Source organism: Thermobia domestica, chromosome 13 (assembly GCF_964235325.1).
Source record: "Thermobia domestica chromosome 13, izTheDome1.hap1.1, whole genome shotgun sequence".
In the NCBI taxonomy this organism is placed as follows: Eukaryota; Metazoa; Arthropoda; class Insecta; order Zygentoma; family Lepismatidae; genus Thermobia; species Thermobia domestica.
The window spans coordinates 99,421,672-99,445,295 of NC_137466.1; the positions used below are offsets into that span (position 1 = coordinate 99,421,672).

A 23,624-nucleotide genomic window follows, 5' to 3' on the forward strand; every position below is an offset into this window, starting at 1 on the left:
CAACCATTTTGGACGCCATCTTGAAAATTGGGCCTTTCCCGTGGTCAAAATTGGTAAACTTTTAATATGTTATTCAGCACATTTGATACTACAAAAAACCGTTGAGAAACCTTTTGTAGGAATTTTTTGAGGGTTAGGTAGGTTTTTTTCATATCTGCAGCCGCCTAGTAACTAATTGAGGAACCAAACTGTAATGGCATTATATCTGCCAGCATAGAATGAATGTTGTCTATCACGTACGAATAAATTCTGCAAAGCGTAAAACAAAGACTTTTCGCACTTGATTGGATATAAGCATGTGAATTGCAATACGAAGTATCAAAGAGGACACAAGTTTTCGGAGCTACAATACAAGAGCAGACGGAAGTTGGCATTGAAAAAAACGCAATACTTCGATTTGAAAAAGGAACTCAAAATTTATGCACTAGTCTACTTGGCAATAAACTAAGGAAAACTGATTTCTAGAAAGTGCAATACATATTATATATTTAGATTAAAACGCACCTGAGATGTGATTAACGTGCATTAAATTGTGAAAGTAAATATTTTTGTCTTATTACAGGGCCCACAACAGCTTGTCATATAGATAAGTATAACTAATATAAAACTTTGAGGATAGAGAAATAAATACGTTCCTTTCTTGGGACATTGAATCCATATGAGAACAGTGGCGGCATTTCAGATTCTGTCAGAGAGGCAAGATTATGCTCCGACAAGAGCTTGACGTTTTTTGTTATATATTAGTATAAGCTACATTTTAAAAAAATGTATTTCTTAAACTTAAGTAGGAACAATTGCTTCCCTGCCCTCCCAAATGACGGCCCTGTATTAGAAAGTCATTACTCGCTATACGGTGATCTACGGTGATCAAATTTTAAACCGGAAGAAGTAAGAAAAATTAAACTCTTCCGGTTTTGTAGAGTGTTACGAGCGCAAATGATATGATTCCTTGAAACGCTGAACCGATTTCCAAAAACCGTTCGTCCTTATCTATTACCGCTTTTATGGTACGGGTATCAACGTTAAAATTAGAAATTGTTGATTTTAACACTCCCGGTTTCAATAGAAGCTTAACGGAGTAGATAGCATGTATTGTTGGGACGTTTAATCGATTCCAGGAAAACATTTCTCGGTAACTCTCGCCGTTTTTGCTTAATGGAAATCAATAATGAAACCAGAGGTACTAGTTAATTTCAAAAATGTTCGGTTTTAGAAGAATGTTAAGAGTAGAGATGATATATTTTATTGAGAATTTGATTCAATTCTAAAAATACAGCTTCTAGCTATGTATTATCGTGTTTTGTTCTATGTCAATCAACGTAAAGCCCTAACTTGAACGTCCATATATTTCTACACTTTTATAAACTATTCCCAATGATCAGCAATAAGAAATTCAAAGCAAGAATATTTATTTGAAACATATACTAGACAACTTTAACTGGAATAGCAGTGAAGTTTGGATATTTATATACCTATATAATTGTGTCTTTATGTACCTCACTACCTGTGAAATGGAATCAGTATTTTAAAAATGAACTAGTTAGTGATTTCCTGTTATTTTTAATGCGTGACAAGGAATCACTTCCTTGGAGAATGTTTATAGTGATCTTGGAAGAAAAACGCTGATCGAAAGATAACAAGAAGTGTTGGGTCCACGGCTGAGTGGACATCTGCAAAATTTCTTATCTGATTGCTTCCAACGACATTCCTTGGTTGGATGAGCACAAGGAAGACTTTTGCTTTCTTATTGAAGATTGAAAGAGATGATAAAATGTGGCCCCTTGAAATGCGATATATCCTAAAATAGTTATGTCCATCGATAATCTGTTTCATATTATTATTATTATTATTATTATTATTATTATTATTATTATTATTATTATTATTATTATTATTATTATTATTATTATTATTATTATTATAGCATAGGGCCTACCCTCTTGAAACTATCACCGTTCGCCACTGCTTTTATGTCATTATCATCATCATCATCATAAACATATGAAAATAAATGCCTACATGTATACAACAGTCTATACACATCGTACGTTACGAGGGGAGGGGGTCCGGACCCTATGGACAATCCCCTCCATCTTCTATTTCTACTTCACGGTGTCGTCTACAGGCTGTCTATAGTTCGTGATTGATTACTTGACCATGTATTATTACTGTACTATTCCCCTGACGTTTTGCTTCTTCGTTTTCCTCAATTACCTAGGTATATGGCAATTTTTACTTGCGCTTACCCGCTCCCTCCTCCGTCGTTATGTGCTACGTCTCTGCCCTCACTTGTCAGAGTATTGTCGAATATAATGTCACATTGTAGTATAGGTATGTTGTGCTTCTACGCATATATTCATCGAACTCGCTCCATATTTGGTCTGATTATCCACAACGTGTTGTGTTGCCAGTGGTCTTACTCCCTCCCCCTCCCCACCTAAGTACGGAACGATTGAGATCGAGGGTTTTTCCCGCCCATGGATTTTCGTGTTCACTAATACAAATCGATTGACCATAGTTTCGTTCCACATTTCGTGTGACACCAGCAAAAGTTTCTTGTAAGCGTGATTTCTTAGAAGATAAAGAATTACTGTTGTTGATTTGGATTATAATTGGTGAATGTCAAGATAGAGTAAATGTCAAACAAAACAATAAAATTAATCAGTTCCTTCTACAATGAACACTATTATTGTCGTAGTATTGAAATAAGGAGACTTCGGAGTCTGGTCAAATTCCTTTTCAACCAGTTATTCTTGACATTTTCAACCGTAACAAATTAGGATAATCGAGATGTAAAAAATATAGATTTTTTTTAAATATCATAATTGACTAATATCTACTTACTTATACAGAAAAGTTGTTTTCTGTATATATATATATATATATATATATATACATATATATATATATATATATATATATATATATATATATATATATATATATATATATATATATATATATATATATATATATATATATATATATATACTGGGTGCGTCATTTATAATGTCAAACCTTGATGACCTTGATGACGGAGAAACCAAAAGAGAGAGAGAGAAGCGAAACTTTGCACGAAGCAACTATACAAAGGGGCACATTGGCAGACGTATTATTTGACATCACCGGATGAACAGTGTTGCCAACCCAATATAAAGTTATGATTTTTAAAATGGAACGACCTAAATTGTATTTCATAATTGAATTCAACACTAAAAAGGGAGACGAAAGATATGCCACCCGCAGGACAGTGTTGCAAACTTCTTGAGAAATAACGTTAAATATGTGTCACATTTAAACGCCTTTTGCACACACAGGGAGTGAGGTACACACTAGTTTTGCACAATAATTTAAATATTGGCCAGAACGGTTTAAATTGACACCAAGTTTAGATGGGTCCGTTCAACAGTGTTGACATAACAGAAAAGACAAAAGTCGAGTTTGGATATGGTGCATAAGTACATTACGATTTAAAATTTATAGAAGAATTTGGTATGTCATAAGAAGCATTCTCACGTTTATTTGAAGTCGATAAGTCAAGTACTTACCGAGATATTCGGAATTTTGTAAAAGCTGACAGCGTTACCAACTTCTACAGCGCAAAATTCTCAGCAAAACTCATTCCATGTATTTTCTATCTGAACGTATTTTACTGTAATTCTTTGTCTTATTAAAAAAATACTTCTGAGACCTTTTCTTTTATCCATAAAGGCTAAATTATTCTTTATTGATACTGCTTTTCGACCTTATTCAGTTATCATTGTTGAATAAAGTTCTTTAGCTAGTAACTACTCCTTTCGATAGAGGTGCTATTTTCAATTTATAACCCCTTCCATTTTTTTTCAATGTGATTTGTGATTCTTTCACACTTTATCTTTAAAAAACAAACACTCAAAATATTTCTAAGAGCTTTTCTTTTATCTATAAAGACTAACTTATTCTTTATTGATATTAATTTTCATTGTTGAATAAAACTCTTTTGTTCTAGTAACTACTTTTGTACTTCTCCTTTCGGTAGAAGTTATGATTTGAATTTAAAATCCCTTCTATTTATTTTTTCAATGTGATCTTCAATAGCGTTTTAGCCAGTTACACTGTATAAGCTCGAAAATTACTATCAATAAAGAAGAATTTAGCCTTTATGAAGAAAAGAAAATATATTATAAGTATTTTTTGTAACAAGAGAAAGCATTACAGTAAAATACTTTCAGATAGAAAATATATGGAACAAGTTATGTACACTACAAACTGCTTAAAGAAAACTTGAAATTAGACAGTACGTAGAATTTGTGACATAAGATACTCCTCAGAAAGAATGTTTGATGGTAGTTTTATTTAGAAGGGGAAGAATGGGGATGGTAGTTACAAGATGTTCAAATCACAGAATCCCTTACTGTACAAAAAAAAAAGAAGAAGAAGAAGAAGAAGAAGAAAGAAAAAGAAAGAAAAGAAAGAAGAAAAATTGGTATTTAGACTTTTCATTTAAACTTCGACTGACCGTTTTTCACTGTTCCACAACGTCGTGCTGTCTTCTGCTGCATGTGGTACGCTTAGAACCGATTTTCAAAATTTGTCTATGGCTAGGGTTTACATACGTCCGTATTTTGTATTGACTGTTTGTATTTTTGGGTTCGTGTCCGTATCGTACAAAGCATGAAATAGGAAAATGTCTGTATTTGACAGATTTTGGAGCTGCCCGAAAATTTATCGAGTCGAGAATCGCTAAAATCTCGGGCGAAAAGAATCGTGTTTTCATCACAGGGTATATCACTTATACATATTTTAGTTGCTATTAGTAAAGTGATGTTTTTAAAAAGACTCTCATTTTTCCATTCCAGGGATCTTTTGGTTAGATTTAAGATAACTAATTTAATGACATGATTTATTATTTGTGTTAATGAAAAAATATAAAAAATGAGTTATTTCCCAATAGTGTTTTAAGGGCCATTCCACGCGAAAGTGAGCCTGAACCCAAATTTTCGAAAACTGTCAAAACCAATGCATTTTTACGTATATATGAAGTAAATAGAACGAAATTTACTTTTTCACAAAGAAAAACTTATTTATACTTAGAATTCACGTAAAATTTTAAGTCTAAGTTGTGAATTTGTAACATGTCAGCTGCGAGGAAATATTTATTCTTGTAATCGGCAATATTTTACGGTATATTGTGCATGTTTGGCTGAAGTAACTTTGAGCTATTCAAGAAGCTTCTTTTTGCTACAAGCTGCAGTTGAAAAAGTGTTTACAGGATAAAAATTGTTTATAATATCATTAAAGATATAAACGTCAACTTGAGTGTCCTGCCCGTGACAGAAAACTACCAAAAGTTATTGTACTGAATTACTAAATTTGAGAATGTGGTTCGTACTTAGTAGAAGTGACAATTTGCACGTTTACTTCACACTTACCAAATTTTGGACTAATGCTAATAATTTATTTCGATTTGTTTCAATTTGAAAACTTGTCCTGCCCGTGACAGTGGGCATGCCACAGGTGGGATAGTTTGTGTACATTGGTTATTCCTGGTAGAAAATGATTCCATGTGCACTAAAATAAAGTTTTCTAAGCATGAACATTATTTACTTAAATAGAGGATTATCTATTACTGTCAGTATGATGTTTTAACTTAAAATAAGTGTCATATAAATATTATCAGTGGGTCACCTTTTCGTTCGTTTCAAGGGAGAAGTGGATGGGATTGGAGTACGTACAAAAAGGCCAGTATGGAACTTTGTGAAACAAAAGAAAGTAATTGTAGAATGTGCTGCTGATTTCGTAGTAGCTTTAAGCTCTTCGTTTCAAAATATATCTGTTTTACTACTAAAGTACGGGACAAGAATAAACGACCAAAAATGCCATTAGTTTTAATGGTATTTTTGGTCGTTTATTCTTGTCCCGTACTTTATCATCAACAGAAATTGTAAAAAAAAAAAAAAAAAAAAAAAGAAAAAAAAGGCGCTTTGAATAAAAGACGGGAAAATGCTCTTGTCAATTGAATGTCTTCAATCAAAACAGTTTTTTCTCCTGCAATTTGACAGCGAAAATTTGGTATTTCGTCGAACTTTTAAATCAGAGCTTCATCCGTGTAAAATCTTTAAATTTCTAACAGACTTTTATTCAGATTCTGAAAATGATGATTCCGAAAGCCATGAAGTTATCCTGAGGGACGACTTAGGTATACATGTTAACAAAGCTTGTGTTAGACCAGCTGTTGAAGATGTAACACAAGGAACATTTTTGTTGATGGAATTTTTCTCTAGTGGACAGAAAAAGCAAACATAGACATGCAACTATCGCATAAAGCCCAGTGGAAGAGGACGAAGAAGTCAAGGAAATTCGTATGAAGACCTAAGCGATTGCGGTAAAAATTTTCAAGACTGTTGAAGATGTGTCTTACACGTGAATTTCGATCAAATAATACATGTGATACCAGCAGTGCCGTGCCGTGGGGGGAAGGGGCGAGCGGGGTGAAGGCCCCGGGCGTCAAAGTAAGGGGCGCAAAATTCAGGAGGAAAAAATAAAAGATATATATAAAATGGAGGGGAAAAGTATTAAAAAGTGCTCAAAATCAAGGAAAAGCAGGGTTTATTTTTGAAAATTTTCTTACGCGTCTGATCTGTCGACCTCACTCATATTTACGGGGCGCCGTCGCGACGCGTCGTATACTCTCGCCCCGGGCGCTGATTTCCCACGGCACGGGCACTGGATACCAGCACCTATTTTATATACTGTTAGACAGTGTTTTGTACGAATTTCCCTACAAGGTGGGTGTAAATGGGCAAGTAAAACCATTTCCTAAAGTGTAGGTGGTGAGAAATAAGTGTACGACATATTATTATTTTTATGTGATAAAATCGAGCCTCAAGTAAAGTAAATAGAATTATTTGTGTACAATGCTATAACAGAACAGCAGAAATTGACTTATTTTCGATTTTATTTCATTTTTGAAATCATTCTTATTGAGATTTTGTGTATTGATTCACACGGTGTTCTGCCCGTGACAACCATGTGTCCTGCCCGTGATACAGTAAAGTTTAGTTTATTTATCAATATAAATATTTGGCAAATTTCTCTTATGTGAAGTTTGTTTAAAAATTTCATCATTTATACATTTCCGTTTAAATAAAAACATTTTGAGCGAAGAATTCACAGAGTTTTGTAACATTCACTTGGTGTGTCGAAAGTCACTTCTCTTTTTTGTCCCCGCCCGTGACAGACGTTTAGGGATTAATATTTTCTACTATAAACGGAGAAAATACTGAAAACATCAGCTACATATAATCCTAAGTCTGTACTGCTCATGTATCATACAATTAGCAGAATTTATGTTGTATTTTTAGAAATATACAACTTTAAAGCATCAAAAATGTAGTGTAAATGTCCTTCCCGTGACGATGGAATGGCCCTTAAGTATTAGAGTAAACAATTGTGTGATAACCTAAAAAGGTGATTTTTAGGTAAGAAATCACAAAATATTTGTTCTGTGTTTGGGCACCGTATCTTTGAACGGTCGTCGTTTTAAGGCTTGTTCGTATTTTGGGTCAAAAAATTATGGCAACCCTATCTATGGCTCCCTCCCCTTATAATTCGATCCTGAATATCTCGGCAACCACACATCAGCAAGTGATGAGACCAACTGTAAAAGACTCCTTAGGTCCTACCGATTGACACCTCAATTGTCCTCTCAGGCAATTTCCAACAAACCCCGAGAGCTATCCAATATTTCGAACTTTTCTCTGCAAGCTTAACGCGACCTTCTTATACAATATACTCGTGTCATAGTTAAACAAAGCAAGTAGAATATATTGTTATAATTCGGGTACACGCAATATTCTCGCATTTTTTTTCAAAATTTTAAGCTGTAATATTATTACTTTCTATCATATAAAAAAACAAATGGAACAGTGTTAACATTTATATAGAATGAACTACCATATATTAGCCGCTTTGCTGAGTTGAAATGAAAATTTAAATGCACAACTTTCCATCTTAAGTATTTAGTACTCGTGAAATATGCTGTTTTCCTTTTAAACGACATCGATTTAAACGGCATCGGAAAGATCATTGGTCATATCGGCTACCCCGAAAACCATGGATTCGACACTAATATTGGTCATCTTTGATCATTTTATTATCTCCCAAGTTGCTGGGCTGAATTTGGTTTTAAACGGGATCGGAAGTGTTACCGGTCATTTCAGCGGCCTCGGAAACTATGGATTCGACCATGGGCGGCGATTCGGGGGGGCAAAGGGTGGCAGTTGCCTCCCCCACTTTTTTTGAAATTACCCATTAACGTATATAGTTTCATTTGGAAACATAAAGTTTTGTAGGTATTGTTGGTTCATAGAATAAAAATGGTGCCATAAAATATTTGTCGTTCTATGAGTACGTATTAGTTGTTTTCCCGTGGAATTAAGAAAGCTACAGGAATTGCGTTCGAACTGCCACTAAAAGTGGCCGAAAAAATTAATCTATTGCAGCGCCACAATTCAAGCGTACTTTCATTTCTTCTTGCAATTGATCGATATGTTAGTCAGCCGCTCTGGAACTAATTGAGATAACATTTCGCAAGAAAAGAAGTCCTTCACAAGTTATTCTTTAATTGCACAAAATCGACAGTTCCTAAAATGTATTTTCTTCTTTCTAATAATAAGGAATATTTTGAATTGATTTTTTTTCAGTTTAACATCCTGTTCAGCAGCGAAGTTATGAGATGTGGACTAAATGATCAACGTGGAGTCCGAACCACGTGAGCTCCTCCGGGAATCGAGCCCTGGTCTCCCACGTCTAAGGCGCGTACGCTAACCGCTTAGCCACGAAGGAGCTCAGTAAGGAATATTAATTTTGTGTAATATACGAGTTTAGGGGTGTACATATACAGTTTTGTATATACAATTAAATTTAGTGAATTCTGCATAATTCTAGATTTTAGGATTATTTTGTATAACTGAAATGTGGAGTGACTCTAAGTATTGCTGAGTTTTGATATATTCCAAGAAAGTGAGAAGTGTACTGAATGGCAGCGAACATGTTTCGGGAAGCTGCAAAAGTATTTCTTTAAATGTCGTAGCATATGCTTATAGTATTCACTGTCATTCTAAGAGTAATAACACATATAATAGCATTCGTGGAATTAAAAATATAAGTTGTTCATTAATTTCCAGTTTCAATATAACTTTTGCAAAACAAGCCTCATTATTCATTACTATGATTATTTGATTAATATTATCCTTTCTGTTTATTTGTTTTGCAAATTTGTTATTAAATAGGCCCATAATCTGATCACACAATTTTCCAGACAGATATTCATGAGCAAGGAATCAAATCTCTTCTTACACCTTCGTTGTTTAAGAGTACAAAGGGCTAGTATCTACGTGCGTTGCTCTTGTCAATTTACTTAATAAAATATGAAACAAGATATACGGTATAACTGAAAAAGACAGTATCCTAATAGTTATACAACCTTTCGTCAAACAAAGTGTTACAAGCAACCAGGAAAACTAACATTGATATCAAATATTCAGATCATGTCTTGCTCCCCCGCTTTTAACGTCCAATCGCCGCCACTGAATTCGACATTAATATGGGTTATTTTTCATCAGTTTTATGTATTTCCCTTTCCCGCTCCCCCAAGATGCGGGGCTGAATTTGGATTTAAACAGCATTAGAAGTGTCATTGTTCATCTCGGCGACCCCAAGAACTATAGATACAACACTAACATCAGTCATTTTCAACCATATATATATCCCCCTCCTCCATGTTGCGGGCCATGGCATTGTAAGTGTTACCGTTCATATCAGCGCGCCCAAAAAATTGTAGATTCAGCACTAATATCGATAATTTTCAATCATTTTTAAATATCTCTTCCTGCCCCGCCCCCAAGTTGAGGGGTTGAATTTGAATTTAAACACGATCGAAAGTATCACATTTCGTCTAAGCGACCCAGAAAACTATAAATTCGACACTGATAGTGGCCATTTTCGATCATTTTTCTATATCTCTTTCTCCCCCTTTCCCAAGTGGCGGGGCTGATTTTGGATATAAACCGGATCGGAAGTGTCACTGTTCGTCCGAATGATTTCGAAAACTATGCATTAGATACTAATATTGGTCATTTTCGATCCTTTTAAATGTTTATCCCCCTCCCCTACGTTGTACACTCCCCTCCCCAACTATCAGGGCTGAATTTGGATTGAAACAGCATCAAAAGTGTCACTGTTTCTCTCATCGACCCCAAAAGCTATGGATTCGTCACTAATATCGGTCATTTTTTATTATTTTTAAATTTGTCTCCCCTCCCCCTCCTCTACGTTGCATCGTCAAAGTGAATAGCCTAAAGTAATCCCTGGCACTAAACTCATGTATGTTGAAAATTTGATTGAGATCAGTCGGGTGGTTCAAGAGTGATGAAGTCACTAAAACAGTCATTTTTATTTTATTTTTTTTTATACATATCTCTCCCCTCTCCCTCCCCTAGATTGGCTCGTCAAAGTAAAACGATTAAAAACACCCAAGGCTCGACCCTCATATATGTGGAAAATTTGATCGAGGTTGGTTCGGTGGTTCAAAAGTTATTAGGTTTTATTAGTTTTTATTTATACATCACAGTCCCCTCTCCCTCCCCTAGGATCTACCCTTAAAGTGAAATTACAAAAATGTTTCCAGACCCGAACCTCATATATCTGGAAAATTTGATTGAGATCGGTCGGATAGTTCAAGAGTTATTAAGCTACAAAAATAATCACTTTGAGCCTCATATAAATTAATTTTTATATATATATCCCCCCTTCTCCTCCTCTACGTTACTGCGTCAAATTTAAATCATAAAAACGATCTCAGGGCTGAACCTTATCTAGATCAGGATCGGTCGAGTGGTTCAGGAGTTATTAAGTTTTATTTATTTTTATATCCTCTCCTCCCCGTCCCCTTAGTTCTACCATCAAAATGAATAGCCTGAAACCAGCCCAGCCTCGAACTTCATCCATGTTACAAATTTGTTCGAGATCGGTCGGTCGGTTCAGGAGATTTAGAGTCACAAACATAGTGATTTTCAATGTTATATATATAGATTAGATAAATTTGCTATAAAACATTGAACATTGCTTGAAACACGGCCGTGAGCACATTTGATAGCAAATCAAAAATTTTAACGGCACAAAATTCAATATAATCTAATCTAAGAATATATTTCTTTAAAAAAACAGTTTCGGAGTATTTTAAATAATTATGATCTTTACTAGGAATGGCCATTTCCGGAAAAAGAGTTTTCCGGTTTCCGGAAATCACATTTTCCGTTTTTTCGGAAAATTTTCTGTCTTTCGTTTTCCGGAAAATTTCCCCTCTTCCGTTTTTCCGGAAAATTTTCCGTCTTCCGTTTTTCCGTAAAATTTTTCATCTTCCGTTTTTCGGAAAAATTTTCGTCTTCCGTTTTTCCGGAAAATTTTCCTTTTTCCGTTTTTGCGGAAAATTTTCCGTCTTCCGTTTTTCCGTAAAATTTTTCGTCTTCCGTTTTCCGGAAAATTTTCCTTTTTCGCTTTTCCGGAAAATTTTCCGTCTTCTCTTTTCAATTTTCCGGTCTCCGAAAAAATATTTTTCGTTTTCCGTTTTTCCGGAAAATGTGGCCATCCCTAATCTTTACTTGACTTCAAAACAATATCGCTCCCCAATTTTCACTTACGATAATTGTTTTAACGAAGTGAAATGACAAACTTCCCCCTTTGTGTACAAAATTTGTTCAGTCGTAACGATATAACACAGAAAGATGTACTTGTTTTTATTACAGTGAACGGCTGTGCTAGTAGGCCAAGTTTTTTTAAAAGGAGAAATCTCAGGCACATTTGAATCAGAAACTATCACTTATCTGGATGAATAGTACGTAGTGTTGAATGTATGAATGTTGTTTCTCTTCTTACATTAAATACAAAGATTCCTACGGTACCTTTAACAGGAAGACGATGATAAAGCCAATCGAACGTCTGAAGTAAATTATGAAATATTAGACTTCGCCATCTGAGCTACGAAAAGAAAGTTCGATTTTGCTCTATTTTTATTTTACCATAAGTTTAGATATTGCACTCTAACCGTATCCCTGCAATGTTGTATGGGTGTAAGCATAATATTTTCACAAATATGCGTTTTCTTTTTTTGTATTATGAAGTACAATAATTCTCTAAGTTCACCAAAGTGGCTTTAAAGGAAGGAGATGATGAGAGCAATCAAAATCTAATCCAAATTATGACGTTTCGGAGTTTTATAATGTGAACCACTTCAAGTATTAAAAAAATGAAAAGTTATGTATACATACATGAATATTAGTGTTTCCCACGAGACGAAAAATAAAATTTCGTCGTCTGTATTCCGGAAGAATTCTTTCTCGTCTCAATTCTCGAAAAACTTTTCTTGTCTCAATTCTCAGAAAGCTTCTCGTTTCAATTCTTAGAAAGCATTTCTCCTCTCAATCCTCAGGAAGTGTTTCTCGTCTCGATTCTTAAAAAGCTTTTCTCGTATTAATTACCAGAAAGCGTTTCTCGTCTCAATTCTCAGAGAAAGTGTTTCTCATCTCAATTCTCTTAAAGCGTTTCTCGTCTTAATTCTCAGAAAGCATTTCTCGTCTCAATTCTCAGAAAGCGTTTCTTGTCTCATCTCAAAACTCTACTCGCCTCTTTTTATAAATTTCTGTACAATATTTATACTCTCATTTTTTTTTCCTAATTTCATCTAGAAGTTATCAGATTCCTTTCGTCTCAAGAGATGTCCATGAAGGTTGTGAAACAATAACATTTAAACCATAATTTTTCGGGATGACATTTCTCGTTTCGTGGGAAATATTAATAATCATACAGTAGTTATATTGTTAATATATGCCATTTTATGTTACAGGAACTGGTTTAAACCACTTATTTAATGCCATATCAGATACAGTTGGAACTGCGGTGCATGTAGGCCGCAATTTTTTTGACACCATATTTAGAAACAATTATGAGAGGAATTGGTCACATAGGGGGAGTAGAGGCAACTATTGGAATAATAAGCCTCTAGAAAATATACCTGAACCTCCAATATATGGACATTATCCACTATACAAACCTCAACCCCGATCATATAAACCTATACCTCCAATATATAAACCTGAATATCCAGTATATGTACCTAAACCCCCAGTTTACAGACCTGATCCTCCAAAGACTGAACCTCCTGTATTCATGCCTGAAGTTCCAGTATACAAACCTAAACCTGAACCCACAACAAATGACCCCAAGGAAATGCATACGGAAAATGAAACAGAAAATCCTGCTGGGAAGTGTAAGAAACCTCGAGTGCGAAGAGACGTCAATTCCAAACCTCCACCGAATACTATACGTAAAAGTGAAGAAGGTAAGGAAAGTCTTATTCAGAATTACTATTGTCAATAGCTTAGCACCAATTTCAGTATATACTGTAGTACAAATTTTATTCTATTGTTTTAGGGATGCGACAAAAAGGATAGGTGGATTGGATGAGTTGAGATTTAGTGTCCGTTTCAGAAGCAGTACTATATAAGACGTGGACCTGCAGCTTAACGTGGGATCTAAAGCACAAAAAGGTCTCTTTGGAGGAATCCAACTCCGGTCTCCCGCGCTAAATACGCGTCCTCTATCCCAATGTGAAAATTGAAGCACTTTGAGGTGGGGGAAAATTTAGTATGTGCTTAAAATATACTTGTACTAGGAGAGTACTCTTGCAGGCTAAGTGTTAATTTCTCAGTGCATTCCAAGAAACTTTTACTCACAGGAAAATACCCCTGTACAATATGGAAAAGGTTATGATGTCTCAATTCACAGTATTTTTCTCACAAAAGACTTAAAAAATCAGTTTTTCTAATGCACATAGCGTATAAAGGTGTTTACTTACCTCTGTGAGAGTCTCCTCATAAAGTTTACTCATAATTGTGATTTGTGTAATCACTAAAACACCACGTTAAATTTACGTTACAAATATGCATAACTGCAATTATTATAAATATTTATTCAAAGTATTTACCTTCTAGTTTAAAGAAGCAATATTATACACAAAACATAGAACACATACTTGTTAAAAATTAGGAAGAAAGTTAAATAACACAAATAAGCAATTAGTAATACAAGTATACATTTTCCGTAACTCGTAATTTGTAGCCTTAAAACAAATCTGAAATCGAGTTTATTTCCTGTTGGCTTCCAGAACTTTTTCGTAGTAAATCATCCGTAGCGGAATAATGTCCATCTTTCAACCAATAAATAACTGGCTCGTCTACTTTGAGCTTTTCTAACAGTGGGCCTTTAACATTGATGGACAACAAGTTAGATTATGTTCCAGCACTTAGTCTATTTCTAATATCAGTCCTTATAAATTCATAAGGAAAAATCCCTGTTCGCACTCTGCTGTGGAAATTGGAAATATTTCTTCCCGACGTAGAAGTTTCTGCAACTCCTTACCAACAATTTGCTTGTTAGACTCATAATTCCGGAAGTCTGATAACGATTTTTCTCGGTCAGTTTCTCAGTCAGGAAGAAGTATCATCTCTCTATCACCATACAGCATCTTTTCCATAGTGTCAGTTAGCTTTGTCGATTCATGGAGAACATAAACTTGATCTACACATCTTCGGTAGGAATTCTTGCGCATAAATTATCAATTAAAGCCTGATAAAATATTTCCCTTTTAGAATTTTCGATGCACAATATATTGCTTGAAGGGACTACAATTACTCGCTCCTTTAATGTACTTGATTCATTCAAAGAACCTTTAAATTCTGATAATTTCATAACATTTCTGTCTTTCAAGACTTTAAGGTATGAGAAAATGTAATCATAGTGACAAAATGTGATTTTGCTACCAGCACACTAGAAGAATGAGGCTGTAAGAACTGTGCAAAACAATAAAATAGCCTCAACAGCAACTCGAAAACAAAACAATAACTTTCACTTTGTTTCACATACCTTTGCACTTAGCTCTTATGTTAGGCTATGTGATCTGTGGCTCTTTCAGAACTCGATTCATACATACAGGTTTCCACATCAAGACACAATGCTTCATAACTTGACCACAGAGTCTTCAGATTTTTATGAGTGGAACATATCCACCTTATGCGAAATACTTTCCCTAATTTGAATGTTTCTAAGAGTGATTGCTTACTAAGTTCTTTCAATTCACTTAAGTTCTTTGCTGATATGGTGTAGAAAGAATATAGACACTCAATTAGTTTGTAAATGAGAAACTTCAGAAATAAGTGTTATTGTGCCATGTACTGTTAGTTCAAGTTTGTGGCTCATGCCGTGCAATGTTACAACAGAATCCTCGTGCAGTTTCATTATACGAATCCATAGATTTATAATATTTACAGAAGAAATTTCTAATAATATTTTAATAGTGTAGTTTATAAGTAATGGAAATATTGTGTGCACTTACCGCTGAGATGCGTATTTACGCGGAAATATAGAAATAAGAGAAGAACCTGAAATGCACATAATCTCCCATAAGGTAATTACAGATGAATGTATAGTTTGTGAAATGTTTGTGATAAATTACAACAAATATTGTATTAGTTTTTAAGCATTCGAAGTAGTTTGTGCTTTTGCGTCCGACACGAATTTGTATCTTAAAAAAAAAAAAAAAGTGAAAAGAAGTGTAACATTGTACACAATCATTGGCGTTGAGGCAGCCATAATGTACTTTCGTTACTTGTACAGTTCCACTCCTTACAGTGTGCCACTTAATTTGGTAGAATTAAGTTCAACATCAGGAGAAGAAATAGCAAAAACGTTGCTTACAACGTTGGAAGATTTTGGATTAACAAAATGCGTTCTAAAGGAAAGATTAATTGCCGTATGTACAGATGGTGCAAGCAGTGGAGGTCATGTAAAACACATGAGAAAAAGATTCTCGTGCAGTTTTACTATACGGATCCATGGTATAAGTAGTAGCAGTAATAGTAGTAGTAGTAGGAGGAGGAGTAGCAGTAGCAGTAGGAATAGGTTAGAAGCCCCGCAGGGGTTCGTTGAGTTCCGTTCTCGACATAAAATTGACAAATTAAAGACTTCCCCAACTTTTTCCGTACATTTTACAATCAGTGGATCCGTATAGTAAAACTGCACCCTCAATTGTACTTAAGCATTTTCGTTTCGTTTACCAGTCTTTGAATTGCGTCGTGCTACATATTTCTGGTACGAGAACATCACTGGTTGCTATCGAATTACATGGAACTTCTGGCGTATTTTTAGAGAATTCCTAGTCATGATTTTCTTCAAGTTTGCTAGATTTTTTTCAGTTTTCATCATGATCTACTTTGAGCTTGAAAAACTGTCTTATATCCATTGTTAGCAGTAAAATTAGTTTTCAACAGAACTAAACCTGAGACACTCCAACACTCCTAAACCTGTTCACTGTTCAGATGTTACTTTTCACCGTTTCGGATAACTCACTGTATTAAAGCTTTGTCCTCTCGGAGTAGATCCCATTTCGGTACAGATGCCTTAGTAGTAAGTTAAAAAAAACTGATTATTTCTTATTTGTTTATAAATTTAATTTTTGTAATTACACATGAAGGTTTGATGTCATTACCAAGTTCCCCCTCTTGAAAGCACAAAGGGAACGACGTGCTGGAGAAGTATTCAGAGGTGCTTGGGAATTTCCCCCTTTCTCCGCTTCAATAACTACACTGCTCTAACCATATAGCCACCAGGAATTCGCGGCAAGATACACTGCGTTCGAAAAGTAAATATGCACCTATCATGCACTGATAAAACAATACGTAACATCTACTTACTTGTCGGGATGACGTTGCATATTGGCTGATACAACTTGCATTTTTTCTTCATTGAGGGCTGATGTTCTGTCATTTCGCTCAAAGCCCTTACCCATCTAGTCTTCGTAATATTCAGATTATCTCTATTCGGGACTATTGTACTTAAATATTTAGCGAAAAACTGGTTATCAGCTAAACTGGTTCTTGGAAGCAAACAGTACACACGCACATACACACACACACAAAGTACAATCTCTTATAGGAAACATTACTCAGCACACGATATACAACCGCTGAACATATAGTCGTGTCTATATAGGAATGTAGTCACATTTCACACTTATATATATATAGTGTAAACACTCCGAGCATCTATATAAAGACTTATTCGGGTATACAACTAGTCCCACAGGTAATGAATGTCTATTTAGGCGTGGTACCCACGCCAGCAATACATATTGATATATCTGAGCGATGATTGTTGTTGGAATCTGCCACCATTCCCACACGGACTAGATAGAACAGCTCACAGACCAGAGGAGACGACGCAAAACACTTCGTATCCTATTTGACCACCTCATGAATGTACGACGCGCTAATTATACTCTTGTGAGTAAACACAACAGGCTAACAGAAGTTTAGCTTCTTGCATTCCAAGACAATATGCTAGACATCGTCATACATGGGGAATGTAAAAACATGTTGGATTTTTCCACTTACCATTTACTACTTACATCTTTGTCACTGTGTCTCAAAAGGAAATTACTCTCACAGCCGAGAGGAATTAGGATCTAGTAAATGATGTAAATGATCATGATTTATCGCACTCATAGAGGTCGTGCCCGCGGTCTCTCGGTCTATTTGATGGGCCGGTACCGTCAACAGAGACAAGCAGCCCATTTTTCCTCAATCTTGGACGTCCTGTCCCCGTGCACAAGGTGCACCGTCAATATTTTTCCCTTAACGCTGACACTTCCTATACACTAGGGATGGCCATTTCCGGAAAAAGAGTTTTCCGTTTTCCGATTTTCCGGAAAATTTTCCGTCTTCCGTTTTTCCGGAAAATTTTTCGTTTCCGTTTTTCAGGAAAATTTTCCGTTTCCGTTTTTCCGGAAAATTCATAATATCCTAAGGAGGTAGTGAGGATCCGAACTTGTGCGAAAAAAAATGAGTATCTCGCAAGCCATTAAACTTACGGAGCTGAAATTCAGTGTATTAACTCTTTATTAAAAATAAACAGAATGTGTTCTAGCTTTTATTAAAATTCTCCTTTATGTGGGGGGGGGGGGGACTTTCTATATATGGAAAATTGGTAGTTAGTTGGTTTGTAAAAATGATCGAAAAAGATCGATGTTATTTAAGAAAAAAATCAGAAACAAAAAATACAGTGCTTGGCTCCATATATCCATTGCTTTCTGCTATAATAATTGCTGAAGCTTATGTTTATTATATGGAGCGCTCACAGCACAGGGCAATCAACCCATAAAGTTGTGAGAAAAATAGGCATAAAATTTGTACTGTAAGCTTAATTACACGGAAATTTTAAGTTTGGATTGTACGCATAATTGTATGGAAAATTTTACACTTTTTTCCCTTTACGTTGGTCTACTTACTTTGAAATTTCATCCTTTTTTCCACTGAAAAGTATTGATAATTCAACAAGGAAATAATTATACTATGATGATTTAATTGAAATTCATCGTAATTTGGCACATGACAAACAGCAGTGTGGTAATTGAAGTTGAAGAAGGAAGGAAATTCCCATTCACCTCTGAATACTTTCCAGAAACCTCGTTCGCTTTCACTTTCTAGACGGGGGAGGGAACTTGGTAATGGTATCAAACCTTCATGTGTAATTACAAAAATTAAATTTATGAACAAATAAGAGATCATCAGTTTATCAGGCTTTAATTGATAATTTATTCACAAGATTCCCTATCAAAGGCGTAGTAGATGAAGTTTCTGTTCTACATGGGTCGACATTTCCAACTGACATGGTCGATATGGAAAATATGTTGTATGGTAATAGAGAGATGATACTTCTTGCTGAGTATTTCAAAACTGATCAAGAAAAATCGTTATCAGACTTAAGTCTAACAAGCAGATTGTCGATGAGGAGTTGCAGAATCGGGTAGAAGTATTATCAATTTCCACGACAGAGTGCGAACAGGGATTTTCCCTTATGAATTTACAGATGACTGATATTAGAAATAGACTAAGTGCTCGAACATTGTCTAACTTGTTGTTCATCAATGTTAATGGCTCACCGCTAGACAAGCTCAAAGTAGATGAGCTACTGTAGTTATTTCTTGGCTGAAGGATGCACATCATTCCGCTGCGGATAATTTACCACGAAAAAGTTCTGGAGACCAACAGGAAATAAACCCGATTTCAGATTGGTTTTAAGGTGGTAACTTAAATTTAGCGTGGCGTTTTAATGATTACACAAATTACAATTATGAGCATACTTTATGGAGATGCTCTCTCAGAGAGTACTCGAGCACCTTTGTACACTATGAAAAACTGATTTTCCAAGTCTTTTGTGAGAAAAATACTGTGAACTGAGAAACCATAACCTTTTCCATATTGTACAGGGGTATTTTCCTGTGAATAGAAGTTTCTTTTGGAAAGCGTTCAGAAATTAACACTTGCAAGAATACTCTCTTAGTACAAGTATATTTTAGGCACACACTAATTTTCCCCCGCCTCGAAGTGCTTTAATTTCCTCACTGATAAACACTTTACCATTTAATATCGTAAAGGTCAGATTCACCATTATTGAGCGATTGACTAGAAATTCAAACTCCGATTAGTGACAATTTCACAGTCTTGTTTTATTACAAGTGTAAACTCTTTAGTCAGTACAGAAGAGGCCGTGGATCGTGTTCAGAGTTGATGACGATGGATTTTGGTGAGTCAGAATAGGTCACAATGGATGAGAGTGGTTCATGGTGGGTGGTAGGTCAGAGTGGGTCACGGAGGGTGGTGGGTCACAGTGGGTCGTGGGTCACGGTTGGTGGTGGGTCAGTGGGTCGTGGGTCAAGTTTTCATTGACCCACGCCAACTCTGGTCGGATGTAACTGAGTAATAAACTTACAAAAAAAACAGTCGGGACGGGTAGGGCGGGAATCGAACATCGTCTTCTGAATGTTAATCCGATGTACTAACGCCTGAGCTCAGTTGGAATCCGTAGTGTACTCCCGCCAATACTACTGCGTGTGGATTCTATAGAATCTATGGCGCCGATTTCTCTGTAACTTTTGGGATCCATTCAGATGTAGAAGGTATATATGAGGGTTTTAAGACAAACTGAATTCAAATTGTGCAAAATATTGTATATTTATAAATACAATGCGGGGTCCACATGAAATTTGAGGGGGCTGCCCCCGGCCCCCCAGGATCTGTGACCTTGACAGATCACCGTGGTCACGATAAGCAATGAAGAAATTGTTGGAATAGAAACATATCAGTTGTATTAATAACACACTGCCAGCTCTCTTTACTGCCAGGGTTCTGCCATCAGGTACACGCATAATCGGGGATTCCCCGAAACACACGCATGATCGGAATTTCCTGGTGGAAACGAATGATCTGCAAGCCCTCACGCAAACAAAAAAAGTACATGATTAAGCAAGTATACAAATGGATGTAACATGAAGGAATATTTCGTCGCTGATTTACTCGACCTTTCCTCTCTGTTACTCAGATTCCTCGGATAAGCTCTCATGAGCTACCGAATCTCACTGTATGACCAAGCCCAGCAGAGTCTAACCCAATCCAGGAGCTTCTGGCATGTCCAAGGGGACTTGTTCAATCCAGCCCTGCCTACCTCTATTCGTTCAATGTCAACCGACTTCGCACCTAGAGGTACCACGCACAGGTCGAGATATTGCCGTATCTCATCCTGGATCCAATGGTTCGTGTTAAGTCACCATTTAAGTTTGATGCTAGTTCTTGTCCCACAGAGCTTCCTCCCTTCCACTGGGATCAGGAACCGTTACCCAGATACCTGGGGTTGGCACTTTTCCCCAGTCGCTGTTCAGTCCCCGTGCAGGTAGAAATCTGACATTCCCCTAAAAAGTAGGATCGTCCAAGTAATACGAGGCTTCCTCTAATTTCGGGAGAGGTACACCCAGGGGTGTAGCCATGGGGGGGCCCATCGGGGCCCGGCCCCCCCAAATGACTTCCTGCCCCCCCAAATGACCAGCTTTTAAAACATCATTGTAAGATTACCTCATTTCAGTCACTTGAAAATAACAAAGTTTACATATCATTAATAATTTACGGTAAAACAGTTTGACACTTTGAAAGCAAACGTTTCAACAATTTGTTTTTTTTTTCTGTTCGGAAACGCAGCTATGCGTGCGTACGCAATTCCCCAAAGGAACGGAGGGATTCCCGGACATTCTGTAAAGGAAAGAAGTGTCACACATTGTTAATCCCGTGCGCACACGTAGCTGCGTTTTCAAATATGCATTTTTCAATAGAGTAGGTATGACTTTCTGAGTGGCGTTTTTAACCGCACTCTCCACGATCCTACTGTTTTAAGCTGTTGGCCTCTGAAGTTCATGTTCCCATGCTTTCAACACTCTGTCATTGCTAAATGGGACGGAATTTCCCCCATGTTCACTCGGACCTTTTTTGACTTTTTTAAGATGTACTATCACCCGTCCAAGTCCGTCCACGTAGTTACCGTTCACCCTGTATATATAGATATATAGATAGATAAATAAATAATTACATTATTTCGGAAAGTTGCGAACTATAGCCTATATAAATTGAATCACACAGAAGTTATTCGAAGACGCACTAGACACCAGCATGACTGGTGAAGAACCCTGTGTGTATCACAATACAATAAAACTCAGTTTTGCGGCTATCACAGCATTGCATTTACGTCACACGCTTTTCTGAAATTAGTTGTTAGTGATCGTAACCACCGCTTTAATATTCCTTTGCGTTGCCACTTGTATCGCTATTTCTGAGAATATTATTTAAAACTTCTGATTCGAATCATTATCCACTCTTTTCTTCGAAGTTTTGTATGTGAAACAGAAGAAACTTTTTTTTCTTGAAATATTTTTTGACGGAACAATGCACGATTTGCAGACCTTAAGATATTAAAAACCTAATTCGTCAGATATTAATGTCGTACTACTTTTTTATTATTATTTTTGGATTTAAATATTTCTGAAGAAATCGAGTTTATTCCCATTCTCGCACTAATTTAGGAAAAAAAGAATTTGTATAGTGGTAAACTGAAGTCCGGAGTCCAAAGAAGATGCTCGAAAGCTTGTTTATAAACGAGATGTCCGTGCCCCTTCACGGTGCAGCCACTTCGAATCTGTGGTCGAAGAGGAACAGAACTCTACATCGTTAACACTGGCGAACTTCAAATTCACGAAGCACCCTGTATCTCGGAAAAAGAGGTCGATGTTATTTCTTTAAATCCTGTTTTAACTGCATCTTCCGCAGTACTTTCTCCTTGCCAATCACCAGTGACCTAAAATGATGGGTGTGATCTCCTTGGGGAGTTTTGAAGAATTATGATTGGTTAATTAAACATCCTTATGGGGATAAAAGATTATTACGAGTCTACCATTTTCTAATACTTTGATTTGTTGGCGAAAAACGCTATAAATATATTCACAATAATATAAACATTTTGTAATAAAAAGTTCTACCAATTAAAATTAGATTTTTTATTGTATTGTAAAATAATCAAAATAATGAAAAAACAAAGATCAAAGAGTGTTACGTAACAAAGGGAAGGAGTTCGGCCTTGCGTTACGAAGTGTGACAAGCAGGAGAGAGGGGGTAAAAATTGGTCAAAAATAGCGTTACGTAATATATGGACGGCCCCTAGAACAGGAAATAAGACATAGATGTTAATAAAATAATTGTTTCTTTTAGTAACAAATAATAAATGATTATTTTTGTCAGGAAATCTTAAAGAAAATAAGTGAAATTTCAAAGAAAATCAGCCTTATGTAGATAGGTTCTGTGTACAAGGGCTTAAACTAAACTAGTTATGCACAAAGGTATATTCCGGGTCCGGTAAGGTATTTGGTCCGGGACAGTAGTTATTGGTTAAACATAATAAAAACTACTTGGAATATAATTTATGCGAAAAAGCAAATAATAATAATAATAATAATAATAATAATAATAATAATAATAATAATAATAATAATAATAATAATAATAATAATAAGCTAGAAACTAAAATTTGCCGATTTTTCATGCCTCAAAAACACTAGCTGCAACATAATTTATTTTGGCTTTGTAGCTGGCCCCCCCTCAAAAACGACGGGCCCCTCCTACATAAACCTGCTGGCTACACCCCTGGGTACACCGTACATTAACAGAGCTAATTACTGATGCAGACCGTCTTCTTAAGACAGATATATTCATTTGGGAGTAGTGGCATACTCCCCTGGTAGGCTCGCCGAAGAAATACAAGACTGCCTTTCTTTACGTGTTTAGATACGACGTACACGTCGTACCTAAACTACATTCTAAATCCAATGCTACGTGTACACCACCATTAGGAAGGACCACCACACCCTCCTTCGGTAGAGTCGTTCAACTAATACGAAACTTCCTCTAATTACGATAGAGGTACATAGTACATTACCAACCCAATGGTTGGTGTAGACTGTTTCCCTTTAAAGATAATGGCCATTTGGGAGCGGCGGCTCCTCTGGCGGGGTCTTGAATTCTATTTGCCAGGTATAGTCATCACTACCTCAGCACTTCTGAAGTACGAGTGTGCGCTAGGGTATTGGGTATCCCATCCCGGACCCAAGTGCCCACATGAAACGCTCTTCGAGGACAGTACCTACATCATCCTGTGCG

At 36.1% G+C, this 23,624-nt stretch overlaps 1 protein-coding gene across 1 annotated transcript in view; it reads left to right on the forward strand.

Annotated features, from left to right (window-relative positions):
- The window catches only part of LOC145669250 (serine protease Hayan-like), an 82,398-nt gene that overhangs the window by 16,041 nt on the left and 42,733 nt on the right, over positions 1–23,624 (forward strand). Inside the window, exon 2 of the mRNA XM_081737571.1 lies at positions 12,884–13,378. Within this exon, the coding sequence (XP_081593697.1) occupies positions 12,884–13,378 (495 nt within the window). The remainder of the gene's footprint in view (positions 1–12,883; positions 13,379–23,624) is intronic.